At 44.1% G+C, this 26,308-nt stretch overlaps 1 protein-coding gene across 1 annotated transcript in view; it reads left to right on the top strand.

Annotated features, from left to right (window-relative positions):
- INPPL1 (inositol polyphosphate phosphatase like 1) overlaps positions 1-26,308 on the top strand; it is a 156,567-nt gene that overhangs the window by 111,541 nt on the left and 18,718 nt on the right. Inside the window, exons 17-25 of the mRNA XM_082245938.1 lie at positions 4,021-4,109; positions 5,121-5,202; positions 7,695-7,784; positions 7,862-7,975; positions 10,159-10,247; positions 15,507-15,594; positions 16,658-16,813; positions 19,476-19,560; positions 22,051-22,200. Coding sequence (XP_082102064.1) covers positions 4,021-4,109; positions 5,121-5,202; positions 7,695-7,784; positions 7,862-7,975; positions 10,159-10,247; positions 15,507-15,594; positions 16,658-16,813; positions 19,476-19,560; positions 22,051-22,200 — 943 coding nt within the window. The remainder of the gene's footprint in view (positions 1-4,020; positions 4,110-5,120; positions 5,203-7,694; positions 7,785-7,861; positions 7,976-10,158; positions 10,248-15,506; positions 15,595-16,657; positions 16,814-19,475; positions 19,561-22,050; positions 22,201-26,308) is intronic.

The raw sequence follows: 26,308 nt of genomic DNA, 5'->3' as shown, positions 1-26,308 counted from the left end.
AAAGAGGAACTGCAGTCTGCTCACATCATCTGTAATAAAAACATCTTCTCCATTCTGAAGCTTCCCTCCAATCACTTTGCATATTATTTTATATATACTGCGATTCTATGTCTGCCAAATATGCTGCCGAAATCTCCACCCACTAAGTCTGGCTGCAGCCATTTCAACTGTGGGCAGCTGAAGCTGCTGCCTGTTCACTTCCTGGATTTACACACACACATATATATATATATATACAATATCTCACAAAAGTAAGTACACCCTCACATTTCTGTAAATATTTTATTCTATCTTTTCATGTGACAACACTGAAGAAATGACACTTTGCTACAATGTAAAGTAGTGAGTGTACAGCTTGTATAACAGTGTAAATTTGCTGTCCCCTCAAAATAACTCAACACACAGCCATTAATGTCTAAACTGCTGGCAACAAAAGTGAGTACACCCCTAAGTGAAAATGTCCATATTGGGCCCAATTAGCCATTTTCCCTCCCCGGTGTCATGTGACTCGTTAGTGTTACAAGGTCTCAGGTGTGAATGGGGAGTAATGATTAAGCACACAGTCAGTGTGTGAAACGCGTCTACCTTGTCACGATTGTCATATTTGGATGTCCAGTCAATAAATCTGGATTTTGACTCAACCTGGAGTGCTGCCAATTCCTTTTCTTTTATCATTGAATGGGGAGCAGGTGTGTTAAATTTGGTGTTATCGCTCTCACTCTCTCATACTGGTCACTAGAAGTTCAACATGGAACCTCATGGCAAAGAACTCTCTGAGGATCTGAAAAAAAGAATTGTTGGTCTACATAAAGATGGCCTAGGCTATAAGAAGATTGCCAAGACCCTGAAACTGAGCTGCAGCACGGTGGCCAAGACCATACAGTGGTTTAACAGGACAGGTTCCACTCAGAACAGGCCTCACCATGGTCCACCAAAGAAGTTGAGTGCACGTGCTCAGCGTCATATCCAGAGGTTGTCTTTGGGAAATAGACATATGAGTGCTGCCAGCATTGCTGCAGAGGTTGGGGGGTCAGCCTGTCAGTGCTCAGACCATACGCCGCACACTGCATCAAATTGGTCTGCATGGCTGTCATCCCAGAAGGAAGCCTCTTCTAAAGATGATGGACAAGAAAGCCTGCAAACAGTTTTCTGAAGACAAGCAGACTAAGGACATGGATTACTGGAACCATCTCCTGTGCTCTGATGAGACCAAGATAAACTTATTTGCTTCAAGTGGTGTCAAGCGTGTGTGGGGGCAACCAGGTGAGGAGTACAAAGACAAGTGTGTCTTACCTACAGTCAGGCATGGTGGTGGGAGTGTCATGGTCTGGGGCTGCATGAGTGCTGCCGGCACTGGGAGCTACAGTTCATTGAGGGAACCATGAATGCCAACATGTACTGTGACATACTGAAGCAGAGCATGATCCCCTCCCTTCAGAGACTGGGCCGCAGGGCAGTATTCCAATATAACGACCCCAAACACCTCCAAGATGACCACTGCCTTGCTAAAGAAGCTGAGGGTAAAGGTGATGGACTGGCCAAGCATGTCTCCAGACCTAAACCCTATTATTTCTGAATAGGGTAATACGCTGTGACCTTACATTGGTGAAATGCACAGGTTTTGCTCGGGGGGATCTCACAGAACAGGGATGATGTAAATCAAAGCCCTTGTAGGGCTTTGAGGGGGTTGTGTGTTTCGGTGCACAGTAAAGGGTGAGGGGAGCACACGGCTACAGGTAGGTCCCTGCATAGCCACCCAAGAAGCAGAAATAATGGCCCCAAACTTTGTTCAGGCATCATCCAGGGTCTCCATCTACTTTCTGGACAGAGATGTCAGATTAGAGCACAATCATGTAAATCCTGGTGGCTGTGATCGCAAATGTCTGCTACAGCCACTCTTACTACAGCCTCTCCTGCTACAGCCTCTTCTACTACAGCCTCTCCTTCTACAGCCTCTCCTGCTACAGCCTCTCCTACTACAGCCTCTCCTACTACAGCCTCTCCTACTACAGCCTCTACTGCTACAGCCTCTCCTACTACAGGCTCTCCTGCTACAGGCTCTCCTACTACAGCCTCTCCTACTACAGCCTCTCCTTCTACAGCCTCTCCTTCTACAGCCTCTCCTACTACAGCCTCTCCTACTACAGCCTCTCCTACTACAGCCTCTCCTACTACAGCCTCTACTGCTACAGCCTCTCCTATTACAGCCTCTCTTGCTACAGCCTCTCTTACTTCAGCCTCTCCTACTACAGCCTCTCCTGCTACAGCCTCTCCTACTACAGCCTCTCCTGCTACAGCCTCTCCTACTAAAGCCTCTCCTACTACAGGCTCTCCTGCTACAGGCTCTCCTGCTACAGGCTCTCCTGCTACAGCCTCTCCTACTACAGCCTCTCCTACTACAGGCTCTCCTACTGCTACAGGCTCTCCTACTACAGCCTCTCCTACTACAGGCTCTCCTACTACAGGCTCTCCTACTACAGGCTCTCCTACTACAGGCTCTCCTACTACAGGCTATCCTACTACAGGCTCTCCTACTACAGCCTCTCCTACTACAGGCTCTCCTACTGCTACAGCCTCTCCTACTACAGGCTCTCCTGCTACAGCCTCTCCTGCTACAGCCTCTCCTACTAAAGCCTCTCTTACTACAGGCTCTCCTGCTACAGGCTCTCCTACTACAGGCTCTCCTACTACGGGCTCTCCTGCTACAGCCTCTCCTGCTACAGCCTCTCCTACTACAGCCTCTCCTACTACAGGCTCTCCTACTGCTACAGGCTCTCCTACTACAGGCTCTCCTACTACAGCCTCTCCTACTACAGGCTCTCCTACTACAACCTCTCCTACTACAACCTCTCCTACTACAGCCTCTCCTACTACAGACTTTCTTACTACAGGCTCTCCTACTACAGGCTCTCCTACTACAACCTCTCCTACTACAGGCTCTTCTGCTACAACATCTCCTGCTACAGCCTCTCCTACTACAGGCTATCCTGCTACAGCCTCTCCTACTACAACCTCTCCTACTACAGGCTCTCCTACTACAGCCTCTCCTACTACAGACTTTCTTACTACAGACTTTCTTACTACAGGCTCTCCTACTACAGGCTCTCCTACTACAGGCTCTCCTACTACAGGCTCTTCTGCTACAACATCTCCTGCTACAGCCTCTCCTACTACAGGCTATCCTGCTACAGCCTCTCCTACTACAACCTCTCCTACTACAACCTCTCCTACTACAGGCTCTCCTACTACAGCCTCTCCTACTACAGACTTTCTTACTACAGGCTCTCCTACTACAGGCTCTCCTACTACAGGCTCTTCTGCTACAACATCTCCTGCTACAGCCTCTCCTACTACAGCCTCTTACTACAGCTTCCTGCTGCTACAACCTCTCCTACTACAGCCTCTCCTACTACAGCCTCTCCTGCTACAGGCTCTCCTACTACAGCCTCTCCTACTACAGGCTCTCCTACTACAGGCTCTCCTACTACAGCCTCTCCTACTACAGCCTCTCCTGCTACAGGCTCTCCTACTACAGGCTCTCCTACTACAGGCTCTCCTACTACAGGCTCTCCTACTACAGCCTCTCATACTACAGGCTCTCCTACTACAGCCTACAGCTAAAGCCACTTCTGCTACAGCCTCTCCTGCTACGACCTCTCCTGCTACAACCTCTCCTGCTACGACCTCTCCTGCTACAACCTCTCCTGCTATGACCTCTTCTGCTGCAGCCTTGAGATAATGTTACAAAGCGATTGAATGCACATAAAGAGATCAGGAAACCAGTGATAAGATCCGGAATTCTAGGAGATTTATATTTTATCATTGAAGGGTTAATGACACGATTTGCTCCTAGGCCACCCCATACCCTGCACCTGGCGGGTGGCACAGTGGGTGGGTTTACCCCGACAGGTAAAGGCACCTTCTATGTTAGTGTACCAGGGATCCCCGGATTTCACAGATTATTAGTCTCTGTATACCCCCCACACACTAAGATAAAACCGATTGTTTCTCTTTGTATAGGTGAGGAAGAAATTTCCTATCCCCCCACCTACCGCTATGAGAGGGGCTCCCGGGACACCTATGTGTGGCACAAACACAAGCCCACCGGGGTAAGTCCATCTTTAATTTTGTTACATTGTCTGTTTTCTAGTCAAATTATTATGTCCGCCATTTTGAAAATGATTCCAGCTTCAAAGTGGACCTGTCATCACATATAATTTGCTACGTTTAGTGCAGCATGCTGAGTAATGAGGCAGTGTAACGCTCCCAGGCACTTCCTGGACTGACATGCTGTCCCAGAGATGACCTGTAAATCCTGGTGCTTGTATAGTTCTCGGCTGTGTTCACAAATGTCTGACACAGATCAGCCCCTGCTGCAGCCTCTTACCTTGTGGCTAGTTACAAAGTTGTACTGGGGAGGGGAGACTGAGGAAATGCTCCTTCCTTCCTGCAGCAGACTGATGACATCATCTCAGCCTAGGTAAGGTCACTGACTGGAGCTCAAGGATAAAAGATGGAGCTTTTCTGGGAAATGATACTGTTGCTGTATATTATGACCTCTCAAGGATTTATTAGGTTTGCAAAGATAATGACAGGTTCTCTTTAAATGGCGGACAACACAGGTTAGCAGGCTACCTTGCTTTGTTAAATTTAAATCTCAGCTTTGATACAATCTATAGGTAATATTATTATTTCTCTACCACATCAAGGACAATCGTACTTTCTAAACAAGCAAAACGTTGGGGGAGCAAACCCTGAAGATGTATTTCTAAAGCTGGTGCAGCTATGAACCAAGCGACATGTATATTAAAAAAGAATAGCGCACACATGCAAAAGAAATGACTACCAAATATGGAGACAAGCCATAAATAAAAATGGGGATTTGGTCCCACCATATGGCCATATCGTGCTCAAGCCCACCACTACGTCAGCTGACGTAGTGGTGGGCTTGAGCACGATATGGCCATATGGTGGGACCAAATCCCCATTTTTATTTATGGCTTGTCTTCATATTTGATAGTCATTTCTTTTGCATGTGTGCGCTATTCTTTTTTAATATATAATTGTACTTTCTAGTTACAGGACATTTTTTAGCTTTTTTTGTTTCTGGATTTTGTTAGGTGCGTACAAACGTCCCGTCCTGGTGTGACCGCATCCTGTGGAAGTCCTACCCAGAGACGCACATCATCTGTAACTCATATGGTGAGTACAGCACATATATATATATATATATATATATATATATATATATATATATATACATTCCCCAGGACCCCCGCATCTCTGATACCAATGATGGGGCACTATTCCTCCCACTGACACCAATGATGGGGCATTATTCCTCCCACTGATACCAATGATGGGACACTATTCCTCCCACTGATACCAATGATGGGGCATTATTCCTCCCACAGATACCAATGATGGGGCACTATTCCTCCCACTGACACCAATGATGGGGCACTATTCCTTCCACTGATACCAATGATGGGGCATTATTCCTCCCACAGATACCAATGATGGGGCACTATTCCTCCCACTGACACCAATGATGGGGCACTATTCCTTCCACTGATACCAATGATGGGGCATTATTCCTCCCACAGATACCAATGATGGGGCACTATTCCTCCCACTGACACCAATGATGGGGCATTATTCCTCCCACTGATACCAATGATGGGGCACTATTCCTCCCACTGACACCAATGATGGGGCATTATTCCTCCCACTGATACCAATCATGGGGCACTATTCCTCCCACTGACACCAATGATGGGGCACTATTCCTTCCACTGATATCAATGATGGGGCACTATTCCTCCCACTGACACCAATGATGAGACACTATTCCTCCCACTGATACCAATGATGGGGCACTTTTCCTCCCACTGACACCAATGATGGGGCACTATTCCTCCCACTGACACCAATGGTGGGGCACTATTCCTCCCACTGATACCAATGATGGGGCATTATTCCTTCAACTGATACCAATGATGGGGCACCATTCCTCCCACTGATATCAATTATGGGGCACTATTCCTCCCACTGATACCAATGATGGGGCACCATTCCTCCCACTGACACCAATGATGGGGCACTATTCCTCCCACTGATACCAATGATGGGGCACTATTCCTCCCACTGATATCAATGATGGGGCACTATTCCTCCCACTGATATCAATGATGGGGCACTAATCCTTTCATTGATACCAATGATGGGAAAGTATTCCTCCAACTGATACCAATGATGGGGCACTATTCCTTCCACTGATACCAATGATGAGATAGTATTCCTCCCGCTTGTGCCAATAATGGAGCACTATTCTTCCCACTGATACCAATGATGGGGCACTATTCCTCCCACTGGTACCAATGATGGGGGACTATTCGTCCCACTGACGCCAATGATGGGGCGCTATTCCTCCCGCTAATACCAATGATGGGGCACTATTCCTCCCACTGATATCAATGATGGGGCACCATTCCTCCCACTGATATCAATGATGGGGCACCATTCCTCCCACTGATATCAATGATGGGGCACTATTCCTCCCACTGACACCAATGATGGGGCACTATTCCTCCCACTGATATCAATGATGGGGCACTATTCCTTCCACTGATACCAATGATGGGGCAACATTCCTCCCACTGACACCAATGATGGGGCACTATTCCTCCCACTGATATCAATGATGGGGCACTATTCCTCCCACTGACACCAATGATGGGGCACTATTCCTCCCACTGATATTAATGATGGGGCATTATTCCTCCCACTGATATTAATGATGGGGCACTAATCCTTCCACTGATACCAATGATGGGACACTATTCCTCCCACTGACACCAATGATGGGGCACTATTCCTCCCACCGATATTAATGATGGGGCACTAATCCTTCCACTGATACCAATGATGGGGCATTATTCCTCCCACTGATATTAATGATGGGGCACTAATCCTTCCACTGATACCAATGATGGGACACTATTCCTCCCACTGACACCAATGATGGGGCACTATTCCTTCCACTGATACCAATGATGAGATAGTATTCCTCCCGCTTGTGCCAATAATGGAGCACTATTCTTCCCACTGATACCAATGATGGGGCACTATTCCTCCCACTGATACCAATGATGGGGCACTATTCCTCCCACTGATACCAATGATGGGGCACTATTCCTCCTACTGATACCAATGATGGGGCTCTATTCCTCGCACTGACACCAATGATGGGGCACTATTTCTTCCACTAATACCAATGATGGGGCACTATTTCTTCCACTGATACCAATGATGGGGCATTATTCCTCCCACTGACACTAGTGATGGGGCACTATTCCTCCTACTGACACCAATGATGGGGCATTATTCCTCCCGCTGACACTAGTGATGGGGCACTATTCCTCCCACTGACACCAATGATGGGGCATTATTCCTCCCACTGACACTAGTGATGGGACACTATTCGAAAAGCGGTGCCTTGCTGCAGTGCTCCTTCTGGCAATAGGATGAAAGCTGGGAGGCTCAATAGAACTACTTGTACTTTCATCCTGCACTGTCCTTACATCCATTTTGGTAAATCTCCTCTGTAGTCTCTCTTATTTATTATTTGAGCAGATTTATTCTGTGTGATCCTGTGCTGTGAGCCTAACTTGAAGTCTTGGACCTTATTTTAGGTTGCACCGATGACATCATGACCAGCGACCATTCTCCCGTCTTTGCATCATTCGAGGTTGGCGTGACGTCGCAGTTCGTCTCCAAGAAAGGTGATAAATCCGGAAGGTATTTTGACTCCATATGGGAGGAGTTGTTATCCTTTGAGCTTACTCTTTTTTCCATGCAGGTCTACTGAAGCCATCAGACCAGGCCTACATAGAGTTCGAGAGCATCGAAGCCATTGTGAAGACTGCCAGCAGGACCAAGTTCTTTATTGAGTTCTATTCTGGATGCCTGGAAGGTGAGTAGCCCTCGGGGGGGGAAATACTGACCACTGGTCCTCCACATTCCAGACTTTGACGTTTATTCTTCAGCCTTGTGGTTTCAAGGGGCATTGCGTCCATAAGTAACATTTTAGCTGGCTTTGAGGCACTCCCCACCTTAATCTCACTTTAGATTGCTTAGATTGAGAGGAGTTACTACTTTGGTATGTAGAGTACACATATGATCTGATCAGGCTTGCAGAAAGAGCGTTCGCTCTGTAACCTCATGAATTGGAGTGGAAGGTGCATAAAGAGTGTACCAATGCAAAGGGGAATTGCTCGTTTTGCTGTAGAGAACATTAAAAGAAAATATATTTAGCTTTTCTTCCACTCCTCCCTGCAACTAGAGCGGTCCCTAGAGCAGCCCCTGCAGCTTCTGCACCCCCCATGCTGTAGTGGCCCGGAGTCCCCTGACGTCCAAAGTTAGAGTAGGGTCTACAACCCTTGATGTGAGGACGACGATGGACAGTCTACTGCTGGATCGTGGGGGAGTGGCATTTGCTTGGGGAGAAAAGATTGGGTAAGTAAAATGTTACTCCTTTCCACTGGACAAACCAGCTATAAACCCTTCATTGCCCAAATGCATGGGATAATTTGACCTGCTCAGAATTATGCTTTATAGAAAGAACAGAGGTCAGGGTGGATGTCTCCGCTTCAACTTGATTAATCTTATACGAGTTTGTATTTAGAAAGTTTGGACCACGTTTGGACTCATTCCTGTAGCTGGACATCACATTGTAGCTAAATAAATATGATCCAACAGAACTGCTTTATAGTCATCTGAAGGATAAACAGGGCATATAGACTCTGTCATTCAGCTACAGTATGATGTCCATCTACAGCATTGGTTTCCAAACTGCGGCCCCAGGGCCAGATGTGGCTGTTCACTTGCTTATATCTTATGGGGCACTATTTCACCCATTGATACCTACAAGAAGGCATAATTCCCCCCCCAATGACACCCATCAATGGGGCACAATTCCTCCCAATGACACCCAACAATGGAGCACAATTCCTCCCAATGTTACCCCACAATGGAGCACAATTCCTCCCAATGACACCCAACGATGGTGCACAATTCCTCCCAATGACACCCAATGATGGGGCACAATTCCTCCCAATGACACCCAATGATGGGGCACAATTCCTCCCAATGACACCCAATTAAGGGGGGGCACAATCCCTCCCAATGACAACCAACGATGGGGCACAATTCCTCCCAATGGCACCCAACGATGGGGCACAATTCCTCCCAATGACACCCAATGATGGTGCACATTTCCTCCCAATGACACCCAACGATGGGGCAGAATTCCTCCCAATGACACCCAACGATGGGGCAGAATTCCTCCCAGTGACACCCAACTATGGGGCACAATTCTTCCCAATGACACCCAATGATGGTGCACAGTTCCTCCCAATGACACCGAACGAATGGGGCACAATTCCTCCCAATGACACCCGATAATGGGGCACAGTTCCTCCTAATGACACCCAACGAATGGGGCACAATTCCTCCTAATGACACCCAACGAATGGGGCACAATTCCTCCTAATGACACCCAATGTTGGGGCACAATTCCTTCCAATGACACCCAATGATGGGGCATAATTCCTCCCAATGACACCCAATGATGGGGCACAATTCTTCCCAATGACACCCAACGATGGGGCACTATTCCTCCCAATGACACCCAACGATGGGGCCCAATTTCTCCCAATGATGGTGCACAGTTGTTCCCAATGACACCCAACGATGGGGCATAATTCCTCCCAATGACACCCAACAATGGGGCACAATTCCTCCCAATGACACCCAACAATGGGGCACAATTCCTCCTACTGACGCCAACGATGGGGCACAATGTTATTCACTGACGCCAATAATGGGGCATTATTTCTTCGACTGACACCAATGATAGTTCTTCCCCTAAGACAAACGATGGGACATCATTTTTGAAATTGGGATCTTCTCTACTCCCAATAGCCAGTAAACTGGTCCTTCATTTGGAAAGTTTGGAGACCCCTAAATTACAGGAATGGGAAAGCAGCTCTTTATATATGTGCTTAAGCCAAATCTTTTGCATTTATGTATTTTTCTGTATTTGTCATTGCACTTTGTATTGATGTAATGGCACACAATACATTTTAATTATAACAGAATACAAGAAGAGCAGTGAGAATGACAGCCAAAGCGTCGACAACATCAACTTCCTCAAAGTCCAGTGGTCATCCAGGCAGCTCCCGACAGTAAGTGACCCCACCACTTACTTCTCTGTGTCATAAACAGTGCTACAACAGGGGTTAATACTGAATGATGTGGCACTTTGCTTTGAATTAATTATTACAATGTGAAATACTGTATAATCAAAATCAAAAATCATCAAGGATATGTTTCTAAATGATGCAAAGCAGGGGAAATGAATAAATATATATCTTATCAATACACCAAAATATTAAAATGAAAGTGTATATTCAACTCCATACAAGTACATAGTATATACCTCAAATTTTATTAAAGTGCTCTCAGTTCTGCGTAGTCAATTTGTAAAAATAAAGTGCCTCCAAATTCATAAATCTGCATTCATAATAAAGTGCATCTAGACATAAATAATATTTAAAGTGTTAATGTGCAAAAAAACTCCATGCACCCAGCCAAACACCCTAAATGTGAACACAATATTGTTTTGAAAATGTGTTGAGTAATCCCAAAGTTAATCGAATATCGTGTCCCCTAGTGCACCCCTCTGGAAAAACCCCCTCTCTACCTCATATTTTTTATGCTGCCGGAGCCAGTTGTTTGGACTAAATACAAAATTAATATATCTCCCAGATAGTTGATCAGGGCTCGCTACGACCTTTGGCCCACCTCTCTGAGGACTTAAATGTTCCTACTATGCACCATTTTCACTATAGGCCTCTTTCCCACACCTTCCATAGCCAATTCCCACCTACCACTTTGAGACTAATGGAGTCAAAGTTGGAGGGTTTGCTCCAAATGGACTGCATTGAGAGACCCACATCACCTATCTATGCCCATCTGGTATTGGTTGCCTTGCCTCCACTAGATAAACTGAGGGACAAATGGTTAAAAGGTGTACCACACTTAGATGACTTGGATGACAATTGGGATCTTCCATTTAAAACCTTGATCTCTCTACGGGACCGACTAATCTAGTTTAAAATATTTAAGAAAAAACCCCCTTGAGGAATGGTTGGGACTTTAGGGGTAACTATATTAGACTCTCATAACAGAGATATGTAAATAAAACGTGTCTTTATTTTGAAAAAGTGGAATAATTGAGAAACCATCAAAACAAAAGGAACATATGTTTAAACAGTATACATGGACATTTATACAAACAGTCACAGGTTACAGCAGAATCCAACGCGTTTCAAATGTAGTATAATACATGAATCTTCCTCAGGGAATCTGCATATATTCCTGAAAAAGTAACCACATACAGAATAAGTCCCAACAAGAGGGGCATAGTTCAGTATATACAGTTTACAAATGTATAGATATATATAATCTTGCAATTGCGACCATGTAGTCTCGAGAGAAAAAAAAAAAAAAATATATACCAACAGGGGGAGAAAAAAACGGAAAAAGGGGGAGGGGGGGGGGAAGGGGGGGAAAAGAAAAGGGGAAAACTTCCAGATGGAATACCACTGATTAGGAGGTCACATACCTGCAAAAGATGGGAAAGCCCAGCAACCCTGTCTCAATGGGGGTATGTTCAATTCCCACAGAGTGAAAGCTAGAGTCAGGTGTGTGTATTATTGGCCTTAACCTAGAAACAATGGTAAACAATCAGAAAACTACTAATGTAGGGTTCAAGCTGCACTATACCAAAAAAGTATATAAAATATTTCAAACAATTCACCTGGTTCGATGATTTATCACAATTAAAAAATGTGAAAAAAAGGGGGAGTAAAAAGTTTTCCCTGAAATAAAAAACAGGGGGGGGGGGAAGATGATGTTCCTGGACAGTTCCAATTGATTATCCCATAGTATGAGTATCTCCAAAATTTGATAAGTCCTATATTAGGAAAGGAGAAGGGAAAACTGAGCCATATATAGATGTTCGTGACCGTCATATAAAATATGGTGGACACATTTCATATGGGATACCTTACCTCAGTAGCGATGAATCATTATGGTATTTCCATCAATTCAATACATATGTATAGTCCCTCGGGATATATACACACAAAAATATATTCCAGAATCCTTGGTGAGAAGTGCACCATAACTTGCCTAAGATGAATGTAAAGAAAATACATACATCTATGTCAATGTATATAAAAATATTGGCTAGAATACGTAATAAATATTTCCAATAAAATAAAGGAAAATATAATACCATTAAATGTAGGGAAGGCAGTAAACCATGGATTCACGCTGTCCAACAAGGCTGACAAAATCCAGTTCTATGGTACCTTGATAGAGCCGCAATGGCGTCCACCACGTGTATCCTAATAGACTGGAGGGAGGGGAGAAAAAGCCTCCTTAACCAGGATCAAAAATGAAAGTAACAATCGGGGTCCTAAGAAAGGTACTTACTATCGTGTAGAGGTTTCGAGGAGCACCAGTCCTGAGGTGACTTCGGAGAGATAACTCTCCGGACTGACTCTCGGCGTGTCCTTAAGTAAACCAAGGGGGGCCTGTGATCTCGCGGTAAACATCGCGAGATTTGCGTATAATGATGTCGTCATTTCCGTCTATCGCGGGATATCCCGCGGGTTTTAATGGATGACATCACTTCCGTTTTAGATGTCCAAGTTGCGGAGCGCTGTATGAAGCCAAAACTAGTGACTACTTCCGCCCTTACTCGGTATTGGACATTGTTGTATGTCCGCCCGAAATCACGGCGGTTCATAGGTACAGCAAGATGAACAAAGGAATGAATTAATCATATAAGTGAAACCCGATTGAAAATATAAGAGTATAAATTAATGGTTATATCTCACATAAAAGATCCAATCGTTGTACAGGTTCAACTAAGTAGAAAAAAACCCGTTTAGGGCGGGCACCACTTGGGGAAAAAAAGGGACAATCAAGATCAGATATAGCCCCGGCATGGGTAGTGGCGTTAGACCCCCGAAAACTATCGGGTGTTCAGACCTGGAATCTCCGGAGACAATTGTCTCCGGGGATTTACCATTACGAAAAACGCTTTTTTCTCCAGGTGTTCAGGGTCCACATCCGAGGTTGAGGACACCCTTGGAGATGTCTCACCCATGCCGGGCTTCCACTTGGGGATGATCCCCCCACAGGGATCAGGAAATAGCAGTCCCACTGTGCTCGTGGATCCACCTGGTGGAAGGAAGAAAAATAATAATAAAAATAATAATAAAAAAATAAAAATAATAATGATAATGATAGTAATAAATAAAATAAAGGGGGAAAGGGGGGAAAAAAAAAGGGGAAAGGGGGGAAAAAAAGGGGGGAAAAAAAAGGGGGGTTTTGATTCCCTCGAGGAACAGGAAACCTCCCCATAATTGTCAGGGAGGACATGAATCGCACATGCAATTATACAATTCTCTAGTTCAATTATATTTTAACATTATACAAAACATGAAAAACATTTTCTTGTTATTTCGTATTTATCCCACTCCGAGAAAGTGTATACTTCTAAATAGAGTATAATATATATTCATTAACATATACCCTTGAGATGAAAGGGAGAGGGAAGGGAAACTGAAAAGAACCCCCAAACAATTGGAAAAAATCTAGTTTAAAATAGTCCACAGAGCCTATTTCACCCCCTTTAGACTGCATATGATGGACCTTTCTCACTCTTCGGAGTGTTGGAGGTGTGGTGACCCCAAGGGGGATTATCTCTATATCTTTTGGTCCTGCTCTCACATTATGGGTTTCTGTGCAGAAATCAATACTTACACGTCAGTACAGGGCCCGAGGGCCGTTGAAACCCGTATAATGGGCCTTGTCTACAATCTCCACCATACCAGGGTGGATAAAAACCCTTTCCAGCCTCCTTCTGTTCTATGCTCAGAAAGCTTTCACCTGGCATTGGAAGAAACAGGCTCCACCATCCATTTCTTTTTGGAAGAGCTTGACAAGGAAATATGATGGGCACTTGTGCCAAGGAAAAGGTCCCCAATATGATGGAAAACAACAGACTGCTGGGATGGTAAGGGACTTCTGAAGAATGTGATGTTACTGTGCTAGCACGCAGGGTAGCTCTGGCAGGCAGAAGCGAGAATCCTGCTGGCGAACAGAAAGAAAAAACAGGCGCCGCTGAGTGTAGCATAAAAATGTATTGGCATGACATAAATGTAAACTCACATGGAGAGGCTTTGTTCCGAGCCACGCCAATACATTTTTATGCTACACTCAGCGGCGCCTGTTTTTTCCTTTCTTTTGGAAGAGCTTGGTCACTAATAATCTCCCTTTGTATAAGGATACATATGCACACAGGGGTTGTCTTACTAAATATGATTGGTTAACAGACCCTGTCACAGCTTCTTAGACACTCCCCTCCCTTCGGAGACTGGGCAGCAGGGCAGTATTCTAACATAATGACCCCAAACACACCTCCAAGACGCCCACTGCCTTGCTAAAGAAGCTGAGGGTAAAGGTGATGGACTGGCCAAGCATCTCTCCAGACCTAAACCCTATTGAGCATCTGTGGGGCATCCTCAAACAGAAGGTGGAGGAGCGCAAGGTCTCTAACATCCACCAGCTCTGTGATGTCATCATGGAGGAGGGGAAGAGGTCTCCAGTGGCAACCTGTGAAGCTCTGGTGAATTCCATGCCCAAGAGGGTTAAGGCAGTGCTGGAAAATAATGTTGGCCACACAAAATATTGACAATTTGGGCCCAATGTGGACATTTTCACTTAGTAGTGTACTCACTTTTTGTTGCCAGCGGTTTAGACATTAATGGCTGTGTGTTGAGTTATTTTGAGGGGGCAGCAAATTTACACTGTTATACAAGCTGTACACTCACTACTTTACATTGTAGCAAAGTGTCATTTCTTCAGTGTTGTCACATGAAAAGATAGAATAAAATATTTACAACAAATGTGAGGGGTGTACTTATTTTTGTGACATACTGTGTTTGTGTATGTTTGTATATATATATATCTCTACACACACATGCATGTACGTTTGAGTTTTGGGGTGCACACCCCTATGACTGTGACATTACTTCATCTTCTCATGACACAGAGCACCCTGTTTGATAATGTTTCATCAGTCGTTTATCTTTAAATTCTTGGGATTCCCTTTGGTGAATATTATACAGTTCAGAGTAGTAATTAACAAATTGGCGGGCAATAGCCAGATTGTATATAACATCTGCTTAATTAAAAATGTCTGCTAAAAGGAGAGTTTCGATCTTCTCTGTGAACTCTGTAGCGCCCTCTCATGGACAGATCATGAATTACTGGACAGAATTCTTTACATTATTCTGTATTATTCCTTTAGGAAATGCTCTGCCAATTGTATTATGGGAATTGTAATTATGATGTTTTCTCCTCAGCTGCGGCCAATCGTCTCTGAGATTGAGTATTTGCAGGACCAGCACTTGCTGCTGACGGTCAAGTCGATGGATGGTTATGAGTCGTACGGTGAGTCTTGATACAGGCGTGTATGTTGGCTGTTACTTATGAGATAATCTCCTGTGGTGAACTCTCATCAGTTACATTGTTTCCGGCTATCTCTGTGGACTACAGATATAGAGAAGTATTTTGTAGTCCTAGGACTTCCTGTCCTAGGGTGACAACGCTACTCCTCCATAGATAAAGTACAATGAGCGTTGTCATCCTAGGACTGGAAGTGTGTTTCTGACGGGATCACCACCAGAAAATATAGGAAAAAAAAGAAAACAAATGCAGTTGCCACATCTTAGGACTGGTAAACTGTAATGTGTTCCAGTTTTTGTGTGCCTGGAGTTCAGCTTTAAGGTGTATATCAGGGGTGTCAAACTCAATTTCATTGCGGGCCACATCAGCATTATGGTTGCCCGCAAAGGGCCGGTTATATCTGTAAGATTAGATGTCCAGAGCATCCCATGCCCCCTTACAAGAGATATCAAGAGCCCCCCCCCCCCCCACCATAATAAGTCAAGATTCATCCACCCTTCTTGATATCACAATGCACCCCTTTACCTTGTGCTACTGCCAGGAAGAAGATGCGGGTCGACCTGGGAAGCAGAATGTGCAAGGTCTGGAGGAGGACCAGAGGAGGGCTGGAGTCAGGTTCCAGAGTCTGCTGAATGCTGAGACCGGAGGGGCAGAGACAAGGTGGTGTTGTGGTTGCACAGGGAGGTGCAGGATCTGTAAGAATTCTGACCTTCTCTCTGTTGCAGACTGCTGAAAAGGGGGGGGGGGCAAAGACGAGCCTTTCTGCAGCAGCATAGTGAAGCACTGGATCTGGCAAAGGAGTTCTGTCCTCTCTGCTGTCGACTACTGAGACAAGGTGGGGGCAGAGACCAGGGGGGTGCTGCAGCTACAGGAGAGGTGCGAGGGCCACATGAAATGGGCCAGCGGGCCTTGTGTTTGACAACTGTGGTGTATATCATAATGCAGCCATTTTATTGGATGGAAAAGCAGTGACCATATCCGACTGTGTTATCCCCGAACGTGCAGTCATGTGACTCCTGACATGTCCCCTTTACATTTTCTTGTTCAGGTGAGTGCGTAATCGCATTAAAGTCGATGATTGGCAGTACTACGCAGCAGTTCCTGACCTACCTGTCTCATCGAGGGGAGGAAACCGGCAACATCCGCGGCTCTATGAGGGTGCGCGTGCCTGCGGAGCGTATGGGCACCAGAGAGCGGCTTTATGGTGAGATAAATGGGTCTGTCTGTCTGTATGTATGGTGATGCTTATATAGATGCTTACAAATACAACTCAGAATGAAAGAAGTGACTTTATAATGGTGCCTCTTGTATTCTATTCCATGGGAGTGCCAACAATGGGGCATACAGAACAATGAATGGAGAGAAAGCTGGGCATTACCCCAATGACACACAAGAGGTCCACAAGGTGGCTGAGGACCTGTCATGTTACTGAAGTGTCTAGTTCAGAATCAGCAAGGGAGGTGAATGTTGGAAGGTCAGCTTATTGCATGCCATAGGCATTGTCCCCCCCCAAAGGGCTTTTTTTTTTCTTTTTAAATCTTCAACACCCCCCTAACATCCTGAAGGAGGTTGCTGCCTACCGCTGGCCAGTTCCTCACCCTGTTTTCTTGCTGTATCCTGGACCCCAATTTCTACCATGCATAGGTTCCACGTCCTCATAACCAACAGACCCCTTAAAGTGTCCACATGGGCTGGTAGGAATCCTAATGGGAAAAGGGAAGGCTTTCAAGGCTTGTACATCAGTGTCTGACCACCAGGTCCATTTCACTAATGCCTTGATGGAGAAGAGTAGTGATGCCTTGGTACGGTACCTGAACAGGATTCAGGTTCAGGTTCTTGGTGTGTTCCACAAAAACTTTTGAGAGTTGCAGTCACTGTTCTTCAGTCTCTCTGCACTCCATTAACTGTCAGTGTGCCTCTTTCTCTGCACGCCCCAAGCTGCCACAGTGCCTCTCTCTCTATGCACTGCCTGAGCTGTCACTGTGCCTCTCTCTCTATGCACTGCCTGAGCTGTCACAGTGCCTCTCTCTCTATGCACTGCCTGAGCTGCCACATTGCCTCTCTCTCTGTGCATTGCCTGAGCTGTCACTGTGCCTCTCTCTCTATGCACTGCCTGAGCTGTCACAGTGCCTCTCTCTCTGTGCACTGCCTGAGCTGTCACTGTGCCTCTCTCTCTATGCACTGCCTGAGCTGTCACAGTGCCTCTCTCTCTATGCACTGCCTGAGCTGCCACAGTGCCTCTCTCTCTGTGCACTGCCTGAGCTGTCACAGTGCCTCTCTCTCTATGCACTGCCTGAGCTGCCACAGTGCCTCTCTCTCTATGCACTGCCTGAGCTGTCACTGTGCCTCTCTCTATGCACTGCCTGAGCTGCCACATTGCCTCTCTCTCTGTGCACTGCCTGAGCTGTCACTGTGCCTCTCTCTCTGTGCACTGCCTGAGCTGTCACTGTGCCTCTCTCTCTGTTTGCCATCCCTGAGCTGACTAACACTGTGCCACTCTCTCTGTGCTTTTTTTAAACTGTCACTGTGTCTCTCTCTTTGTGCACTCCCTAAACTGTCCTTGTGCTCCTCTCTCTCTCCGCACTCCATGAACTTTCCTCTCTCTTCACACTCCCTCAGCTTTCACTGTGTCCCACTTTCTCTGTATACTTCCTGAGCTGTTACCATTCCTCTGTCTCTCTGCACTCCCTGAGCTGTCACTGTGCCTCTCTCTTTGTCTACTCCCTGACCTGTACCTGTGTTTCTCTCTCTCTCTCTCTCTCTCTGTGCATTCCCTGAGCTGTCACTGTGCTGCTCTTAATCTGTGCAATCTATGAGCTGTCACTGTATCTTTCTCTTTGTGCACACCCTAAGCTTTCCTTGTGTTTCTCTCTCTGTCTGTGCACTCCCTGAGCTGTCACTGTACTGCTATCTCTGTGCACACCCTGAGCTGTCACTGTGCTTCTCTCTCTTTGTGCATTCCTTGAGGTATCGCTGTGCCTCTCTCTCTCTCTCTCTGTGCACTCCCTGAGCTGTCACCCTACCTCTCTCTCAGTGCACTCTGAGCTGTCACTTTACTTCTCACTCTGTGCACTCCCTGAGCTGCCATGGTGCTTCTCTCCCTGTGCACTCCCTGAGCTGTCACTGTGCTTCTCTCTCTGTGCACTCCCTGAGCTGTCACTCTGATTCTCTCTCTGTTCACTCCCTGAGCTGTCACTGTTCTTCTCTCTTTGTGCATTCCTTGAGGTCTAACTGTGTGTGTCTCTCTCTCTGTGTGCACTCCCTGAGCTGCCATGGTGCTTCTCTCTCTGTGCACTCCCTGAGCTGTCATTCTGCTTCTCTCTCTGTGCACTCCCTGAGCTGTCATTCTGCTTCTCTCTCTGTGCACTCCCTGAGCTGTCACTGTGCTTCTCTCTCTGTGCACTCCCTGAGCTGTCACTGTGCTTCTCTCTCTGTGCACTTCCTGAGCTGTCACTGTGCTTCTCTCTCTGTGCACTCCCTGAGCTGTCACTGTGCTTCTCTCTCTGTGCACTCCCTGAGCTGTCACTGTGCTTCTCTCTCTGTGCACTTCCTGAGCTGTCACTGTGCTTCTCTCTCTGTGCACTCCCTGAGCTGTCATTCTGCTTCTCTCTCTTTTTTTGTTACATACATCTTTCCGCCTGCTTTGTCGTCTACTAGTAATCTTCATCACAAAGGAGATACAGCCTGGATTACCGGGTATTCTGTAGGTACCTCCAGCATTTTCCCATCTATGGACAGTACATAGCAGTCACACCCACTGCAAGCCTTATTTCAGCTGGTGTGCAGAAGCTGAACATAACACCAGATGATGGGCGGAGCTGTCTCAGTACTAATGGTTTGCTTTTGTCTTTTTTTCCTTTTTGCAGAATGGATCAGCATCGACAAAGATGAAACCGGAGCTGTGAAAGGGAAACCACCAACTGTGCTGCGAACCAATCAGGAGTACAGCAAGTAATGTCTAACACTCTACCTGATTGGTCATCATTTACCCCCTCCCCTCCCTTTTCCAGTCCTTGTCAGTGCTCAATGCAGAATAAATATACTACAAGAAAAATTGGCGTTGTTAGTTGGAAATCTGTGTAACCATTTGGAGTGTATAAACCCCACCCCTTTCCATAGCTACCTCCCCCCTATAGACCAGAGCTTGTTTTACTTTTTTTTTTTTAACGATTTACTATTTTACTATTTTTTACTATTGACCTATACATTCCATGATAACTTTGTCATTATTAGAGATAGTAAAACAAACACATTTACTTTTTTTTTTTTTTTTAACAAATAAAAAAAAAAGATATATATTTTTTATGCAGTTGATTAACAAATACACAACACAGCTATAACAAAAAAACATTTATTTCTATTTTAATCCGTGTTGGATCACATGTTGGATAGTAAAACAAACACATTTACTTTTTTTTTTTTTTTTTTTTTAACAAAAAAAAAAAAAAGATATATTTTTTTATGCATTATGCAGTTGATTAACAAATACACAACACAGCTATAAAAAAAAACCCCACTTATTTCTATTTTGATCTGTGTTAATTTTAAAAAAAATTCTGTAGATAAAATGTATACTTGTTTATAATTCATTAATTCATTTTGCTTTTTATTTTCTGTAGCAGTTTTGTGCTTTTTTTTTTTTTTTTTTGGTGAAATTCAAAAATTACCAAACAAAATGAAAAAAGGTTTATAATATTTTTAAATATTTTTTTCCAGTTTTTCTTATATTTTTTTAAATATCTTTTTTCACAATTTTGTGTTTTTTGTTTTTTTTTAACAAAAAAAATATATATTTTTTTTATTCAGTTGATTAACAAATACACAACACAGCTATAAAAAAACACATTTCTATTTTGATCTGTGTTGCTTTTAAAATAAATTCTGTAGATAAAATGTATACTTGTTTATAATTCATTAATTCATTTTGCTTTTTTTGGAGCAGTTTTTGTGCCTTTTTTTTTTTTTTTTTTTTTTGTGAAATTCAAAAATTACCAAACAAAATGAAAAAAGGTTTATAATATTTTTAATTTTTTTTTTCAAATTTTTCTCATAATATTTTTTTTAAATATCTTTTTTCCCAATTTTGTGTTTTTTTTTAACAAAAAAAAATATATACCTTTTTTCATTTTGTTTGGTAATTTTTGAATTTCACAAAAAAAAAAGGCACAAAAACTGCTCCAAAAAATGCAAAATGAATTAATGAATCATAAACAAGTATACATTTTAGCTACAGAATTTCTTTTAAAACTAAAACGGATCAAAATAGAAATAAGTGTTTTTTTTTTTTTTTTTTTTTTATAGCTGTGTTGTGTATTTGTTAATAAACTGCATAAAAAATATATATTTTTTTTTTTGTTAAAAAAACCCCCACAAAATTGGAAAAAGAAGATATTTAAAAAATATTATGAGAAAAATTGGAAAAAATCATTTAAAAATATTATAAACCTTTTTTCATTTTGTTTGGTAATTTTTGAATTTCACAAAAAAAAAAAAAAGGCACAAAAACTGCTCCAAAAAATGCAAAATGAATTAATGAATTATAAACAAGTATACATTTCATCTACAGAGTTTCTTTTAAAAGCAACACAGATCAAAATAGAAATGTGTTTTTTTTTTGTTTTTTTTTTATAGCTGTGTTGTGTATTTGTTAATAAACTGAATAAAAAATATTTATAATATTTTTTACCCAGTTTATAATTTATTAATTCATTTTGCATTTTTGGAGCAGTTTTTGTGCTTTTTTTTTTTTTTTTGGTAAAATTCAAAAATTACCAAACAAAATGAAAAAAAGGTTTATAATATTTTTAAATTATTTTTTAAAATGTTTCTCATATTTTTTTAAATATCTTTTTTCCCAATTTGGGTTTTTTTTTTAACAAAAAAAATATATATTTTTTTTATGCAGTTGATTAACAAATACACAACACAGCTATATATAAAAAAAAAAAAAACACTTATTTCTATTTTTCTTCCGTGTTGGATCATATGTTGGATAGTAAAACAAACACATATACTTTTTTTTTTTAACAAAAAAAATATATATATATTTTTTTTATGCAGTTGATTAAAAAAACAATTATTTCTATTTTGATCTGTGTTGCTTTTAAAAGAATTTCTGTAGATGAAATGTATACTTGTTTATAATTCATTAATTCATTTTGCATTTTTTGGAGCAGTTTTTGTGCCTTTTTTTTTTTTGGTGAAATTCAAAAATTACCGAACAAAATGAAAAAAGGTTTATAATATCTTTTATTTATTTTTTCCAATTTTTCTCATAATATTTTTTTAAATATCTTTTTTCCCAATTTTGTGCTTTTTTTTTTTTGTGAAATTTAAAAATAAACAAAAATGAATTAAAATGAAAATGTAATATTATTAATAATAGATTATTAAAATATTAGGAATTTATGTGATTTCATGTTTTTTTTTTTTTTTTGGTAGATCTGTAAGTCGGAAGCACCCCACCTCAGAAGCTCCAGGCCCCACCCTTGGAAAGTCATTGGAAGAATCAGAAAAGGTTCCAGCCCTCTCTACGGGCCGTCCACCAATTGCGTTACCGACCTCCATTAAGGAAGATCCGGCACTGGCTCGGTAGGTGACCAATACAATGACAGGAGAACGGGAAAGTTGGGGAGGAACGTGGATCACCTGGGTGATTAGGGTTTTGGTGGAAGCAGCCAATCACCAACTCCTGCGGTGGCTTGATCCAGGACCGCATTTCTGAGACTTATTTTCGCAGTCACCGGCCCGAATCTGGCTTGTGTCACATGAGTCATGAAAGGGCTGCTTCCTTTGTTTGAAATCCTTGCAAATTTATTAAAAATGTACATAAGTATTCACACCCTTTGCTCAATACTTTGGTGAAGCTCCTTTGGCACCAATTACAGCCTCAAGTAGTTTTGAGTATGATGCTACAAGCTTGGCACTCCTATTTTTGGGTAGTTTCTCCCATTCTTCTTTGCAGGACCTCTCAAGCTCCATCAGGTTGGATGGGGAGCGTCGGTGCACAGCCATTTCTCTATCGCTCATTGACAGACGTAGTCTTCTTGATTCTCAAGAGCTGGGTTATGTTGTCTCCGCAGGAGTAGGACTAGGCAGAATGACAAAAACGTTCTGGCTCCACCCTAGGGGGCAGTCCCTGAGGGTATATCCTCCCTCTCTCTGCTACAGGGAATCAGTTTTTTTCTGTCTAGTCAGGAGTAAGGACCTAAGTTCCTTGCTGGGATCTTTTGGTCCTGGCAAGACTTTTTTTCTTTAAGAAAAAGACATTTTTTAGGTAGTTTTCTCCAGTGTTTTTTTCCTGTGAGATCTTCAAGCAAAAATGCCGGACTGGGCGACACTTGTGGTCACCCCAGCCGGCCTACGAGCGCGTGCAGACCAGGCATTGCGCTTGGTCGGCCGCGACATATTCAAGTAAGTATGCGGGGCCGGGCGACGGGCTGGATGTGAGATCCAGTGGTCACCCCGGTTTCTGCCTAAAAGCGCGTGCAGACCAGTGCGCTGAGTCGGCCGCGACGGAGTCCCAGTAAAGGGACTGACTTTACGAGTTAAAAGCTCGCTTGGACGCCAGGACCAGAGAGTCGAGGCGTCCACAAACCCCCACCTCGGTGGAGAGGGTATTGTGAAGAGAGGGTGCCTGTCGGTTCGGTATGGTGAGTAAAACGTTCCCTTTTTTCCTCATTTATGAGGCAGTATATATTATGGGCCCCTCCATATATGGTCAGTATATATCTGACACTTACAAGTCCCCTTTGTAATACAGCATGTGTTTGTGGGAAGTGGACTTGGTTCAAGAGCTAACACTCTACCCAGCAGACTGTAACATTACAGCAAACATAGGAGGTATAATCCTACCTTATGTGCAGTGTATCTCTGTAGATCCATATGTCACCTCTCAGCAGAGTGCAGGTGGATGTGCTGGGAAGACGATATCGGCGGTCCGCCGCCATTTTGCCGTAGACCGAATGCATGTATGTCCTCAGGTCACGTCGGCCGCCATGTTTTTGGAGTCTTATGTCTCTTCTATGGGGGCGGCCATGTTTTGTGAGCCCAGCTACCTCGTGGAGGGCTGGGAACGCCGGAAGGCGTACACAGGGGGCGGAGCCACGCCTTCTGCCCGGGAAAAGAGCAAACAGCTTCTTCCAGTCTGTGTAAGACTGACGCTGGCTGCAGTTTGTTGGAAACTGCACTGCATCGGTTGGTGAGCCTTGGGGGTCCCTCTCTCTCTCTCTGGGATCGAGAAGCAGGTACTCTGAGGGGCGCTATTGCGCTAGGGGGAGACACACAAAAAAAAAAAGTTTTTTTGTTTATTGCTGGCAAAAGTGTCCTGTATTAACATGGACCCTGCCACTCATGTATCTCCTCCGGATCCCCTCGAGGGGTCTGCGGGATCCTCCAGCACCCCATTGACAATTGAATCTTTGTCAGCTATTATGGAAACTTTTGTGTCCCGGGTGGAAGTGGCTTGTCAGGGACAGGGCGCAAGAAAGCGACCCCCGCCTAACCCCTTATTATCTGAAACCTCGGATTCAGACTCTGAGCCTATTTCTGCAGTTGCAGGTACTTCATCTGGGATTGGTGTCTCGGGTCCTGTCTCTTCAGACAGTGAGGAGGATGTTTCGGCATCTGCCATAGCCCGAGAGGAAGCGTTGGTAAACGCACTCATTGTATCTGTTCAAGAGACTTTAAGGTTACAGGGTATTCCATCAGAAATAGCTGAAACTGAGATCCCTTTTGGGACTAAAAAGCGCATCAAAGTGGCAAAGGTTTTTCCATTGCCCAAATGTTTTGGCAATCCAATCGATGAAGAATGGCGTCTGCCAAAACGCACTTTTAATATTTCCAAACGCATTGACAGGCGTTATCCGTTTGAGGAAACCCTTATTAAGAAATGGACAGAACCACCTGTGGTGGATTCACCAATTGCTAGATTGAATAAAGCCACGGTTATTCCTTTAGAAGACGCTCCGTCTTTTAAAGATCCAGTGGATCGCAAGATAGAAGCTATGTCTCGCACCATGTTTTCCTTGATTGGATCAGCTTTCAGGCCAATAATTGCTATTGGTCTGGTTTCACAGGCTGTAACTGAATGGACCAAGTGGTTACGCCGGGACTTAGAAGAAGTCCCTCAGGCGGTATCAGATTTGTTGGAACAAATGATACAGGGGTTACAGTTTGTGTGTGATGCGGCGTTAGACGCCACTCCATTAATGGCGCGAGCATCTGTCTCAGCAGTGGTTCTCAGGCGTACACTGTGGCTAAAAGGTTGGATAGCCGACCAAGGTTCCAAAAAAGCATTGGCTAATATCCCCTTTTCAGGAGAACGTCTATTTGGAGCCAACTTAGATGAGATCATTAAGGATCTCACCGGTGGAAAAAGCACCTTTTTACCGCAAAATTTTAAAGGTAGAGGAACTCGTCAAAGACGAGGGCCTTCTTTTTCTGCTCACAAGAGGTTTTTTCGTCCAGCGGGTGAAAAAACGAAGTCCTCCAAGCCTCCTGCAGGAGGCGTCAGGGGTCGTTGGTCGGGCAAGCAAAAGCCCGCCCCCTCCAGGAGATAAACCATCCAAAGCCTGAAGGTGCGCCCCCACCCATAACTGGGGTGGGGGGACGTCTTCGCCGGTTCCCGGATCCATGGCTTTCCAGAATCCCGGACAAATGGGTTTGCGAAGTCATAAAGTCAGGGTACAAGATCGAGTTTCGATCTCTCCCACCGGCGCGATTCTTCCCTTCCAATATCCGACTATCTCCGGATCGTCTAGAAGATCTGCGGAGAGCAGTCACAGATCTACTACAACAAGGAGTGGTAGTCCACGTTCCTTGGACAGAACGGTTTCAAGGGTTTTATTCAAACCTGTTTACAATACCCAGGAAAGAGGGCAAAGTGCGTCCAATTCTGGACTTAAGAGCACTCAATTCTTTCGTCAACATAAGAAGATTCAGAATGGAGTCCATTCGCACGGTAGCAGCCTTCCTGCATCCAGGGGATGTCCTAGCGTCCATAGACATCAAGGACGCCTATCTTCACGTTCCCATTTTCGCAGGACATCAGCGTTTTCTACGCTTTTCCGTAGAGGAGAACCACTATCAGTTTGTGGCGTTACCTTTCGGTCTCGCCACGGTTCCGCGGGTCTTCACAAAGGTGTTGGCCCCAATGTTGGCACTTCTGCGCCAAAGAGGTATATCGATTCTAGGTTACCTAGACGATCTTCTGCTTCATGCAGAGTCTCCTCAGACCTTGCTACAAAACATAGAAATTACTATGATTTCTTTACAGGAATTCGGGTGGCTGGTGAACCAGCAAAAGTCTTTTCTGGTTCCCACCCAGAGGCTCGAATATCTGGGTCTAATTCTAGACACAGTCAGGACAAGAGTTTTTCTTCCGGTAGGGAAACTTCGAAAGATTCAATCTGCAGTCCAGTTGTTACTGTCCAACAGCTGGTCTTCCCTTCGGACTTGCATGAGGGTTCTGGGGTTGATGGTGGCTTCATTCGAAGCAGTCCCATTTGCCCAGTCCCATACCCGAATTCTTCAGCAAGAGATTCTCCTCAGATGGAATCGGAATCCGGAATCCCTGGACAATCAGATACGATTGAGCAAACAGACCAGAGAGTCTCTGGTTTGGTGGCTTCGGTCTCCAATGCTCAGCCAGGGAAAGTCATTTCTGCCAATATATTGGACGATAGTGACCACGGATGCC

The sequence above is a fragment of the Pelophylax lessonae genome (genome assembly GCF_965119305.1).
Source record: "Pelophylax lessonae genome assembly, chromosome: 2".
Lineage (NCBI taxonomy): Eukaryota > Metazoa > Chordata > Amphibia > Anura > Ranidae > Pelophylax > Pelophylax lessonae.
The sequence above is the reverse complement of the archived record's forward strand: the minus strand, read 5'-3'. Positions and strand labels throughout refer to the sequence as shown.